This window comes from Octodon degus, unplaced genomic scaffold (genome assembly GCF_000260255.1).
Source record: "Octodon degus isolate 3935 unplaced genomic scaffold, OctDeg1.0 scaffold00063, whole genome shotgun sequence".
Classification (NCBI taxonomy): Eukaryota; Metazoa; Chordata; class Mammalia; order Rodentia; family Octodontidae; genus Octodon; species Octodon degus.
This window is the reverse complement of record NW_004524639.1, coordinates 7,546,174-7,559,210: the sequence shown is the minus strand read 5'-3', so window position 1 is coordinate 7,559,210 and position 13,037 is coordinate 7,546,174. Positions and strand designations below refer to the sequence as shown.

At 48.7% G+C, this 13,037-nt stretch overlaps 1 protein-coding gene across 7 annotated transcripts in view; it reads left to right on the top strand.

Annotated features, from left to right (window-relative positions):
• Bcorl1 (BCL6 corepressor like 1) overlaps nt 1-13,037 on the top strand; it is a 64,391-nt gene that overhangs the window by 39,568 nt on the left and 11,786 nt on the right. For all 7 annotated transcript variants that reach the window (XM_023718854.1, XM_023718857.1, XM_023718855.1 and 4 more), the window contains 4 exons: nt 1,498-1,721; nt 6,334-6,555; nt 8,152-8,318; nt 9,272-9,417. In XM_023718854.1, the coding sequence (XP_023574622.1) occupies nt 1,498-1,721; nt 6,334-6,555; nt 8,152-8,318; nt 9,272-9,417 (759 nt within the window). The remainder of the gene's footprint in view (nt 1-1,497; nt 1,722-6,333; nt 6,556-8,151; nt 8,319-9,271; nt 9,418-13,037) is intronic.

Genomic DNA, 13,037 nt, shown 5'->3' with positions numbered 1-13,037 from the left:
GTTCCTCATAGTAGATGCATGACTTGCACATCTGGATCTGCCCTTGGTAACTTCACACAAGAGGGTCCATATCACAGTCAGGGGAGGTGAACCGAGAACTCTGAGATCTCAGTTTCTTCGTTTCTTAAATGGAGAAGCCGAGGCTACAGTTAATTCACTTCACAGACATGGTGATCTTTTGTCGTGCGCTAGGCCTGGTATCCAGTGCTATGGGAGAGACAGAAAGCCCATAGGCATGGCCCTACCACAAGTATTTGTGCTTCAATAATACAATAATGATGTCTTACTCTTTGTGACTTGATAAAGGGTTTTGCACATATTAACTCACTTAATTCTTTTCCCACTCCTGGAATATATATTCTTCACATTTGCAGATATGCAAGCTGGGGCTCAGAGAGATTATGGCTTGTTTCTAATTGCATAGTGGCCAAAACATGTAGCACCAATGTTAAGAGATTGGGGTAAACAGTCTGCCACCCCTACACGTGGGCTTTAGATCAGACTCAGTGGGATGAGGCACTTGCTACCAGAGTTCCCAGTAGGTCTTTTAAAAATTATTTTGGTTGTCTGTGGCTAGAATTAGAGATGCTGCCTTTGTGTTCCAGTGACAACAATGGCTTGATTTTCATCTGGGAAAGGTGACAGGTTTCTGCTATCGCCCACCAGCATATTTGGCCCATGGCACCTTCTGGTCTTGGGAAGGTTCTGTTGCTTTGATCTTGGTGTCCTCAGACAGTGACAGGACAGTCTGGTAGGTAAATCTGAGGCAATAAAAGCAGCCTTCAATATCATGTACTATCTACACAGTGTACTTGATACTTCAGCACAGCTACTAAAATTTGTTTTTGTGTTGGAGACAAAGAGAATGAAGAAACAGCCGAAAACTTCCAGTTTGCCCTCAGCCAGGCATGATGGTGTATACCTGAAATCCTTGCACTTGGGAGGCTGAAGCCAAAGGATCATTGTGAGTTTGAGGCCAGCCTGGGCTACAGAGTGAGCTCAAGGCCAGCCTGAACTGCAGAGCAAGGCCCTGTCTCAACAAGACCAAAAGAACAAGAAGAAGGAAGAAAGAAGAAAGATGAGAAAGAAGAAGAGGAGAAGGAGGAGGAAGGAGAAAGAAGAAAAAAGAAAGCAGAATTGCCCTCATCCTAGGGATAGCCAGATGGACTGCCCCCTGCTGGCAGGGCTGGGAGCTATCGCCTGCTTTGCAGACACTGGTCTTGGTGTCCATTTAGGAAGCATTCAGTGAAAGAGTTAGCACAGTTATATAACTTCACACTGCGGTTCAAATCCTTAAAGTTCTCTGATTCTTCTTAAAGGATGGTATTATTTTTCAGGGTTCCATTTCTTTCTTTCTTTTTTTTTTTTTTTTGTGGTACCACGGATCGAACTCAAGACCTTGCACTTGCCAGGCAAGCACTTATTCCACTGAGCTATCTTCCCAGCCCCCATGGGTTCCATTTCTCTGACACCCATTCTTTCCTGTTTCTTGCTTAGATTTAAAGGCCCGTAAACAGAAGACTTCCTCCCAAAGTTCAGAGCACCGCCTCAGGAACAGGAACCTTCTGTTGCCCAGCAAAGCCCAGGGGATTTCGGATTCACCAAATGGTTTCCTCCCAAATAATCTGGAGGAGCCAGCCTGCCTTGAAAATCCTGAAAAGCCATCAGGAAAACGAAAGTGCAAGACCAAGCACATGGCAAACGTCACAGAAGAGGCAAAGGTACATGGCTCCCAAAGGGAGCGGGACAAGGGACGGGAGTAGACAAGAGAAGGCAGGCTTTCCACTAGACTCCTCCAGCAGAAATCTTCCCAGGGAGGGAGTGTAATCTAATTAACCCATTAGTATTAAAGTCTTCCAAATTAGTTTGAGAAGAATTGAGGATAGCATTTGAAGGCAGGGAACTAAAGTTATAGCTAACTGTAGGGTTAGGCCCATGATGTGTTTCCTTTAGAATCCTTGTGTCTCCTCTGAGTTAAGGAAGAATTAAAGAATATAGCAGGATGTTGGTCTGAAGAGCTTGTTGATATCCAACCAAGAAGCTTTTCTCTGGGCTTAACTGGAAACTAACCATGTAACTTTTGAGTCAGTCAAGGTAGAAAACAACTTGTAGAGATTGGAATTTTGATGTCTAGACAAAGGTCGCTTGAGGCTGGGACTGTCTGAAGGAATTCCACTTTTGCTCACTAGCCCCCTAGCCTACCCTCATTCCCTGTGCCTTTGCATCTGGGGAGGCGTAGGAATCAGAATGGCCACTTACCTACCAGCCAGGTCAGTATTGTAGCACACTCATGAAAATCTGTATCTCATATGGGTCTGACATTCATAGAATTGAGGTTAGGTTCTACACTCTACTAGGGAAAAGGGCAGACAGTCCTCCTCCTGGGTGGGCTTTTACATTTGAAAGAAGTGCAAGTGTGAGGTAAAATGTATGTTTGTCTTTGAGAACCACAAAAAAGGCCACGTTGGGCTTTGTGGGTGGTTGGGGTAAGCTCTCTCCAGCTGGGATGCCTGGATGATACTGGCAAGGGTGAGTGCTTGTCTCCCCCTTCTCTCCTTTTCTGTCCTGGAACTTCATTTCATCCCAGACAAGGTACTCAGTTCTGTTTGTTCATACTTAAAAGCTGAGCTGACACTCCATGCCCTTTCTATCTCAGAAAGGTGCTGGGGAGGGGGGAAGGAGGCAATGTCTGTGACCGGCTTTGCACCCCATAAAGTGCTCTCCTCTGAGGGCTGGTACACACCCTCGTGTTTCAGATGGTGATAGAAATGAGGAAATAGAGGCATGGTGTGGCTTGGCATATGTGGCATTCATTCCCTTTGTCCCCAAAGGGAACCCTGGTATATGCTAAGGGCTTTGTTCACATTTTCGCTCTGAATTCCTGCAGTGGCTCTTTCAGGTGGGCACTTTTATTGACCTTTATTTACCAGGAGAAAACTGAGGCTCAGGGAGGCAAGGGACTTACATGAGATTGCGGAGAGGCCCTGAGTGCCAGAGTTGAGATGTGTGGAAAAGCTTATCTGCCCCTGCAGTGCGGTTCCATGTGCTTCACAGGCTCTGAAGAGGGGGCTTCTTTCTGGATACCACAGGCCCTGGGGGAGGGAGTGGTCGGGCAGGAAACACTCGCAACCCTGGCAGCTCTGCCAAAAGGTGGGCATCCCAGGCTCCTGCCTCCCCTGCCCTTCCCCCTGCTCTGCCCCAGACACTCACAGGGTCCCATTGCACACAAAGGTAACCAGCTGTCTGGCATTCAGCGGGACACTCTGATGCTTCTGTCTTGTTCTGCCTGGCAATGTGTCCACTACAGTGTTCTCCTGGAGAGGGTTTTGTCCCTCCCCAGGGCCTCCCTTTCTCCTTCCTAACTTTCTTTCTCCTCCAGTCCCCACCACCTGCTCCAGTTGCCCCCATGGCACAGGGCTTTGTAATGGGAAGCAAGGCACAGAGGGTGGGGGTGGCAGGGAGGGGATGGTCCTACAACACTGAAGTGGGGCATTGGCCCAGGGCTTCTTCCCACAGGGGCTCAGAGCCAGGGGAGAGGGGGAGGGCTCCCCCTGTTTGTCCTTGATCCTCCCCCTCTCAGGCAGCCTCCCTTGCTGCACTCTGGCAGCAAAGGCCCCTATAAAGAGAGTCCCTTTGGCTTCTGGTTTGGTTTAGAGAAAACCTGGGTATTTTACCCAGCATCCACCAGGCCTGCCATTGTATGCACCATCCTGCTTGGGACTGTATGTTTGCCTTTTTGGGATTTATCAGAGGAAACAAACACTGTGTCTATGAAGGTATAATGCTGCTTTAGCCAGGAAGAGGGTGCATGTGATGGCAGGACTGGTGGATGCTGGGTAAAATACAAATACCCTGGGCTGTAATCTTTTTCTGCTGTTTTTTCCCACTGACTTTTCAAGTCACCACATATTTGTTGCAATAGTGTGCCCAGCCCTGAACCTAGTATTATAACAAAAGAGAAAGTAACAATATGAACCCAAAGAGCTTAAGACCTAGCATAGGAGCTAGATACAGAGGCTGAGGCAGGAGAACTCCGTGAATTCAGGAGCTGGAGGCCAACCTGGACAATGCAGTGAATCTTTGTCTCAAAAAGTTTAAAATAAAACAAAAATCTAGGGGCCTGCCCCTTACCTCAGTTCTTTAAGTGGCTGCTTCAACAAGCATTCAGGCTCAGGTTGCTGTGGTTCGATCCCCACAGCTCAAGCCAGCCAAACCTGCCCTGAAGGCATTCCGAGAAAAAAAAAAAAAAAAAAAACCTAGCAGGAGAGTCAAGAGTTACTCCTAACCATGGAACACTGGAAGGAAAGAAGAAAGTGGGGCCTTAGGCATCAGATTATATGAATTGGAGTAAGTGTTGTGGATGTGCAGAAGAAGAAGGTGGTGGGGACCAGAGTGTTCTAGAAGTATAGAAGCCATAGGCTTTAAGTAAGATTGTGATGCCGTGAGGCATGTGTATGCATTTGCTCTGTTGTATAGCAAATTACTCTAAAGCATAGTAGCTTACTGCAATGAGCATATATTGTTGCTCAGTTTCTGCGGCTCAGGAATTCAAGAGCAGCTTACTGGTCCTGCTTGGGGTCTCTCATGAGGTTGCAGTCCAAGTGTCAGCCCTGCTGCATTCATTTGAACATGACTGGGACCAGAAGATCTGTGTCCAGGGTAGTTTATTTACGTGGCTGGTGAGGTGATGCTGGCCCTAGGCAGCCCTCCTTTCCTCATGAATTCCCGGGAGAGCTAAGCATCCTCAAGACATGGGACAGCTGGCTTTCCCCACAGCAGGTGATGCAAAGGACAACAAATCAAAAGCCACAACATCTTAGAACCTGGATTTGGGAGTTATATACTATCTCCTCTTAGTTAGATTATGTAGGTCAGCACTGTCCAGTATGGGAGGGGGCTACCCAAGAGCAGAAATAAGGGGATATGGGACCCTCAGGGACCATCTTGGAGACTGGCTACAATAGACAGTTCTCTGGCCTCCCATGACTTGTGTCCTTTCCACATGCAAAGTATATTCACTCCTCCCAAGGCCCACCAAACTCTCGCCCAATGATGGCATCAGCCCCAAGTTTAGAGTTGTGTCATCTATAGAGCTTCTTTGGAGGTTCTAGCAGGGGAGTACATTTCTTCCTATACCATTGACCAAGAAATGGTCTTCCTCTACTGGGGGTGGTCGGCCTCTTAGACCGATCATGTAGCTTTGGGAGAGACACACATGGAGTGTTGAGGGAGGAAGGGGCCACCTGCCTAGCCAGCCAGATAAGCTGAATCAGCCCTGGTGATCAATAGGGTGACAGATGTCACAGCCAGATTGCCCTCACATCCAAATTGTGTCATCTGACTTATTAAGTTGGGGGCACATTCATCTCCTTCCATTTGGTTCCTTGAGTTCAGCTTCTCAAGTATAGTCCTGCTGATCCAGGACCCTTGAATTAGAGATAGGTGTCCTGCCCCTGTAGAACTAATATGCAGGAGGACAGGCATGGGAACCCACTGTAGAGATTCCAGTTCGACATGGGGGGACAAGGGAGGCACCAAGGGATCACTCATGAGAGCCTGACTTTCCTGACATTTTGTGAGCCCCTGCCTCTTTGTTCTTCTGCAGCCTTTGCAGCATTTTGTTATCTTAAAGACCCTGAAGGGACAGAGGGAGGTTCAGGGGTAATGGGCTGGGCTCTGGGTCTCACAGCTGGTGGGGAGCAGAGGCAAGCCTCAAGCCCAGCCTATCTGGTTCCCAGGCCTCTGCTCCTTCCATCGTCCAAGATATGCCTGAATTCCCTGGTTCCGGGGGGGGGGCAGAAAAAGATATGCCTATAGATGATCTGGTGACAGGTGTAGCAAAAGAGGAAAAGCCCATGAGGTTGGTTGTCAGGGCAGGTTTTGCAGCAAGAGTGAAGGTATCAGGAACTGTGACTGTAGTCAAAGTGCTGTTTCTGCTTCTCTTTGCCGTTGTTACTTGTAGGCATGGCTTATCCACACCTCAGTGAATAAGGACTGAGGCAGGCAGGGAAGACATACACCGTGCATGGGGGTCCTGGGGTGTCCCCTCCACCTCTGGTTTCCAAACCCTTCATCATTCTGTGGTTTACGGGACTGAGGATCTGACACTTTTCAAATCCCCCTACCGCAGGAGGATGCTGAAATTACTGTACATGGCTACTAATCAGCCTAGCCTCTAGCCTTAAAGCTGACAGTGGTCTGGACTACTTGGGGTACTGTCAGCCAATTGCCATAGGCACACAGATGAGGTGAAGTGGCCCCCGGATGCCAAGCATCGTGGGGATGGATAGAATACATTGTCTGGCCTGACCCAGCACTGCATTTGCTTTCCAGGGCAAAGGTCGCTGGAGCCAGCAGAAGACACGGTCCCCCAAATCTCCCACCCCTGCAAAGCCCACAGAACCATGTACACCCTCTAAGTCCCGAAGTGCCGGCCCAGAAGAGGCCTCAGAGTCACCTACAGCCCGGCAGATCCCCCCTGAAGCTCGGCGGCTCATAGTGAACAAAAATGCTGGTGAGACCCTCTTGCAGCGAGCAGCACGCCTGGGCTATAAGGTGAGTGAGCTCCTAAGTTGGTGACTGTAGGGTGGTATTGGCCAGTGGAGGGCCAGTGGAGGAGCTTCTTGCCTTGATTTCCCTAGGGGTTGAGTCCCAGCTGGCCTCCTCCACTGTTCTCACATGGCCTTTGGGGCTGCCTCACCCTTGTCTCATCTCAGGGTGTGGGAATGCAAGCCCATTGTAATATCAGTGGCAATATCACCCACTACCTTTGTAGGGTAGGTGGGGGACTTGGGGATTTTCACTGACTGCTAAATTTCCCTGTGTGGTGGCTTCCTAGTAAAAGGAACAAGGAGTGAGTGTTGTTGCTAACCCTTCACCTCCTCCTGCAGCTTCACCTCATGTCAGCTCCTGGTAGAGGGAGCAGGAACAGTTTCGGAGTGCAAAGCTGAGCCAGCCCCACCTGTACTACGTTCTTATACATTGGAAAAAAGGCAGGAGAGACCCCTGGCATTCACTGAATAGGCACCTCTGTAGGCATGTTAGAGTTTAGATTATAGTAAGCCTGCTGAGGTACATTTAATTAACTGCATTTTACAGATGAGAAAGTCAAGGCTTAACAGGGTTAAATGATAATGTCCAAGGGCTGGGGATATAGTTTAGCAGTACAGCCCTTCCCTTGCAAGTGCAATACCAAGTTCAGTTCCCAGTACAAAAATACATATGTCCAAGATCATTCAGTACTCTGAATATATGCATCTATATTCAAGTATATTTTGTATGTACTCAAATAATTATATCTATATCCAAATATATTGTGATTCCTGAGTGCCAGGGTAAGGGTGAAAAATGGCCTCACTTGCTGAGGTTAAATTAAGTTGTCACCTGTTTTCGTCATTGCCCCTTTTATTGATAACTGCTCCCATGACCATCACTTGGGAAGCTGAGGATCGTGGACCACTGCAAGTTCAAGGCCTGCCTGGGCTACATAGTGAACTCAAGGCCAGCCTGAACCACACAGTGAAACCCTGTGTCAGAAACACAAAAGTTCTCAGTGACCCAAGGAGCCACTCCCAGCCAGGCTGCTCAGCATAAAAGAGCTCACTTGATAGTGCTGTCCCGTCAAGCAGTCCATCTTTCTTGAGCACGTAGTGTGGAGGTCTGCATAACTGCTAAGGGACACCTGGACAATGCCGACCAAGCCTTCCCCTGCCTGCTGAGCCCAGCATCCAAGGATGGCACTTAAGAAAGTTCTCTCTTTCTTGTTCTTGCATTACGACCAGAAGCTGCACTCACCACCCCATGCCCCATACCCCTGCCCTGGGCCTAGTTGGCAAAGCCCAGGAGTCCCAAGTCTGAGTGTGTAAGCTTTGGGTGGCAGGGAAACCTCTCTGAAACTGCACTCCAACCACAGCTACCCAAAAAAGTGTTCTTGGCCATGAGAAATGTCTCTCCACTGCCAAAGAAACTCTCTAGAACTGGCCATGGAAGCTCAGGACTAACATTGTTCACAAAAGATTTTGAGATACATTGGTCAGTCCCTGATATAAACAGCTGGCTCAGAGGGTCCTTGACACTTGGGATCTTTGCCTCTAACCAGGCTGATTCTAAGAACTGGACATCTGTGCTCAAAAGCTGTCTCTGTCCCTATAGGACGTTGTTCTGTACTGCCTCCAGAAGGATAGCGAGGATGTGAATCACCGTGATAATGCTGGCTATACGGCCCTGCATGAGGCCTGTTCCCGGGGCTGGACTGATATCCTGAACATCCTCCTGGAGCATGGGGCCAACGTGAACTGCAGCGCCCAGGATGGCACGAGGCAAGAAGGCTGCTTCTTCCCAACACCCAGCCCAGCCCCTCCCTTGAAAGAACTCACGCCAGTCCCAACCTTTGCAACACGCCAAGCTGTGAGCTGCAGGGAGGCTTGCTGGGAACCCTTTGGAAGGCCTTCTGTGCTCTCTAGAGGCAGCCAGTTGAGGGCAGGAGCTGATGAGCCCTCAGTTGGCCAGTCTGCTCTGGCTGTTAACGGGAGGCAGACGTTGTTCAGGGGTCGTCCCATCCCAGGCAGCTATCGCCAAGAAGACCAATATTTTCCTTCATAGCCTCCTGGTGGGGGGTACCTGTCTTAGAAGAGTCTGAGACCTTAGGAACTAACTGGGAAGCTGACCTTAGGGTAGCAGTCCAAATTTGGTTTCTGTAATTTGATCTCTATGCACTTAAAATAATATACCTGCTGTGTCTTAGAGAACATTATATAACATATGTATAAAATAATATACCTGCTGTGTCTCCTCTGTTCTGCCAGAGGACTTAACTTCTTGGGCAGAATAGAAAGAAGCTATACACCAAGAAGGAGGGTCCAGACCAAAAGGCCAGGCTCCACTTGGCCACTGTGGAGCCACTTTGTGCATCCCTGCTGTTTAGCAGTCACCTGGGTCCTTCAGTTCTTGCCTCTGTTTTGCTTTAACTTTCACCTCCATCTGGGTCTCATTTTCTGGTGAAGTATAAAACTACCTATAGAGCTGCATTGTGCCTTAGGGACTATCCCAAGATGTCAGGGAAATAAGAGACTGAGACAAAGGTTTCAGAGAAAGAAAAAGAAGGTGGGCAGATGGTATGGGGGTTTGCAGGTTTTCCCCTGCCCTAAGTCTTAGCACATATTATTGGAGTCAGGTTACCCAGAGTCATGGCCCTTTTTCCTCGATGAGATAGCCCAAAGCTTAAACATCAACCATGTGACCCTGTTGTTCTCACCCTATGTCACCTCCACAGGCCAGTCCATGATGCAGTGGTCAATGACAACCTGGAAACCATCTGGCTCTTGCTGTCCTATGGGGCTGATCCCACATTAGCCACCTACTCGGGTCAGACGGCCATGAAGCTGGCAAGCAGTGACACCATGAAGCGCTTTCTCAGTGGTAAGTGTGGCTCAGACTTGCAGCCAGCAGCCTCAGGGCTGACCTTTGACTCCTGAACCTGGCAGGACCCTCTTCATTGCCCCCCATCCGCTTCTTTACGTTTCCTTCAGCCTCTCTAACTTTCCTAGGTACTTCAAAAAACCCTGTGGCTGTGTCTATATTGCATCCATTTCAGGACCCTGGTATTCCACGGGGACCCGTTTCACTGCTGGGTGTCTGAGGTAGACCTCGTTGTGGAGACAGTAGCCACACTAATAGATCAGGTTGAGACCAGATGTGTTAATCTGTGCTACGGATGGGGTGTTAGTAGCAGAGAGGTGACTCATAGCATTTGCTGTATGTGATCAAGTGGAATCCCTGGGACCCTCCCTGAATCTTTATTCCCACCTTCTTTCCATTCCCCTTCTGGAATAGTGGCTGGTGTTCAGGCCCATGGTGAGGGCCCCAAACCAACATGTATTTATTTGCTGACAAGTGGTAGCACTGTTTACCTGCAGATAGATACATAGATCTTGAGCTAGGCAGCAGAGGTGGGTAGAGAGAGGAGGGTAGTCTAGTTTGGGCATGTTCAGTAGGAAACTCTTCAGAGTCAACCTTGGAGTTCCAGGATCCTCACCTCTCAGTGGCAGCACAGCTTGGCCTTCAGAAATACTTCCTCAGATTGCCCATGTGACCGAGCAACTGGGACTTGAATCTCTAAACCTCATCAGAGGTTTCTGTGTTGGCAGGAGCACCCCTCTCAGACTAGGAGCTCACTAGCTTAAGACAGCCCCTGCCTCTCACATGGTTTGCCCCCCATTATTCTCAAGCTTCCACCTGCCAGAGATACAATTCCTGGCTTCCACCAAGCAGCTCATTGTTGATTTGTTTGTTTGTTTGTTTATTTATTTATTTATTTATTTATTGTATTTTAGTAAGGGTCTAGAGGGCCAACAGGGTCTCACTACATAGATTGGACTCGTAGTTATCTGCCTGCTTTCAGCCTCCCAAAGAGCTGGGATTACAGGTGCACCTCACCATGCCCAGTCTCAGTCGCCTTCTCAGCGTGCCCCACGGGTGGGGCTGGCATGGCAGGCCGGGATCGAACCCCAACTGCTTCGTCTGCCTAAGTAATCCACTGAGCTATTTGACTGGCCCTGATTTGTGGTTTTTTTTTTTTTTTTGGTAGCCGGCTCAGCCCACCCTGGGGGCAGGGCTGGCATAGCCTGTGGTGCTGGGGATTGAACCTCGGTCCCTGTGCGCTTGCCTACGCTTGTCTAAGCAGGCGCTTTAGACCACTGAGCTATCTTGCCGGCCCTTATTTTTTGAGACAGAGTCTCTGTGTAGTGCAGACTGGCCCTGAACTCTTATGTAGCCCAGTCTGGCCTGGCACTCACAGCAGTTCTCCTGCCTCAGACTCCACAGAGTGCTGGGATTGCAGACGTATACCACCAAGCCTGGCTTCATTTGTTTATTGAGCAAAGGTTAACAAAGTAGCTGGTAATAGAGGGAGAAAGAGGGACCTTTACCAATGTACTGATGGAGGAGGAACAGGTAGGGAATACTACTTTTATACTGCGGAAGCTAGGTGTGAAGAGGTTTGATGTAAAGCTGCTGAGTGACTTCTGCCCAGCCAGTCTTTGGACAGATTGCAGTCACCTGACAGAACCCTGGAGTACAGCCTTCACATTGGTGGGCTTCCTTTCCATTTTATTCCCTCAGCTCTGGGTCCCCAGGCCCATGCCTTTGAGGGACAGAGCAACTTTGGGGTGTTCATTTACTCACTTGGCCTGGGCCAATGATGACTGCTTTATCTGAGCATCGCCAGGAGCATGCCCTTTGCGGCCTCCTACAGGCCACTTGCACTCTCAGACCCATGCACCTGTTGCTTGCATGCCCCTGGATCCCCACGAAATGTGCCATAGGCAAGCATCAGAGTGCCTCAGGATGACAAAGGGACTGCGTGAAACTCTTCCATAAACTGATCTAGAGCTGGATATGTGGCGTGTCCCTGTAATCGCAACACTTAGGAGGATGAGGCCAGAGGACTGGCATAAGTTTGAGGTCAGCCTGTTCCATGATAGCAAAAACCTTTCTCAGCATCAACAACAACAAAGCCAAACTAGTCTAGCCCAGAGGCTTTTCTGGGCTAGTAAGTGCCCTGCCAAGGTTCTTGGGCTTCTCTGGGTCCAACTGAAGTGATGTCTGACCAACTTAGTAGGCAGATAAACTCTTTTCTTCTCCAACTCTTCTCAAAAGCTCAAAGGATTTTAAATGGTAAGACCATTATTTATTTATTTATTTATTTATTTATTTATTTATTTATTGTCAGATCAGCCCACCCTGAGGGCAGGGCTGGCACAGCATGTGGTATCGGAGATCAAACTGTGGTCGCCTGCACCTGCCTAAGCTTGCCTAAGCAGGTGCTTTAGGCCACTGAGCTATCTCTGCAGTCCGAGACCATTTTTAAGTAGATTAAAATTTAGCAATAAACACTTTTCCTTTTCTTATTTCAATCAATCATCCAAACTCAGCCAGCTTTTTAATGCTTCCTTAAACTAACTCAAATGCTGGTCTGTGTTGCCAAATTCAGAGAAGATTTTCTTTCACTCTAGCACTTCTAGCCTGTTCAAACTGAGCACAATCTTTTTTGGTGATAGGGTCTTACTCTGTAATTCAGGCTGCCCTTAAACTAAACTCACCTGGGCCAGCCTCCTGCCTCAGCCTCCCAACTACTGGGATTGCAGGGCGTGCCACCACACCCATCAGTTGTTCATGGTAGACATTGTTCTTCACCTCTGTGGGTATGGAGCAGACTTACTAATGGGGATGAAGAGCCAATGGAGAGTTGGAAACTGAGCCATCTCTTCATGCAAAGGCGGAGTACCAGCGGGTGCTCTGGGAGCTTCTAGCATCTGGGCTAGGGCCTCAGTTTGGTCCCCCAGGGATGTAGGCACTGGCTTCACTCAGCAGACTCCCTCAGAAGGGGGTCTTGGGCCCAAAGACTATTTTGGTGGGGGAGAGTGAGAAGATAATGGGGGGCTTATTAGAAAAATTGAGGTGGGCATAGTGGCACATTCCTGTGTTCCTAACTCTTAGGAGGCTAAGATAGGATGATCCATGAATTTGAGACCAATCTGGATCTGTCTCAACAAGAAAAAAAAGGTAAGGTGAAATCCATCTAGCCTGGCCATTTTAAAGTCTATCTGGGCCTGGGAGCGCATACCTGTAATCCCAGCACTCAGGAGGCTGAGGCAGGAGGATCACTGCAAGTTTGAGACCAACCTGGGCTACAAAGTGAGTTCAAGTCCAGCCTGAACTGTGTAGTTGAGACCCTGTCTCAAAAAGACAACAACAAAACAAAACAAAATAAAGTGAATAATCCAACGACATTGAATACATTCATGATGTTGGCCAATCAGTATCAGGGGCTTTATTCACACCTTGACCCTGAGTATTTGCTTCATTTTTTTTTTTTTTTTAATCTCTGGATGACTCCTTGCCAACTGTCAGGAACCACTGGGTGGATGGGATGCTGGCTACCTGAGGCTGGAGGCTATGGCAGCACCCCTCTGCCACCCTCCTCTCCAGCCTACACCAGGATATATGTCACGTGGCCCTTTTTTTCTTTTAACATTATC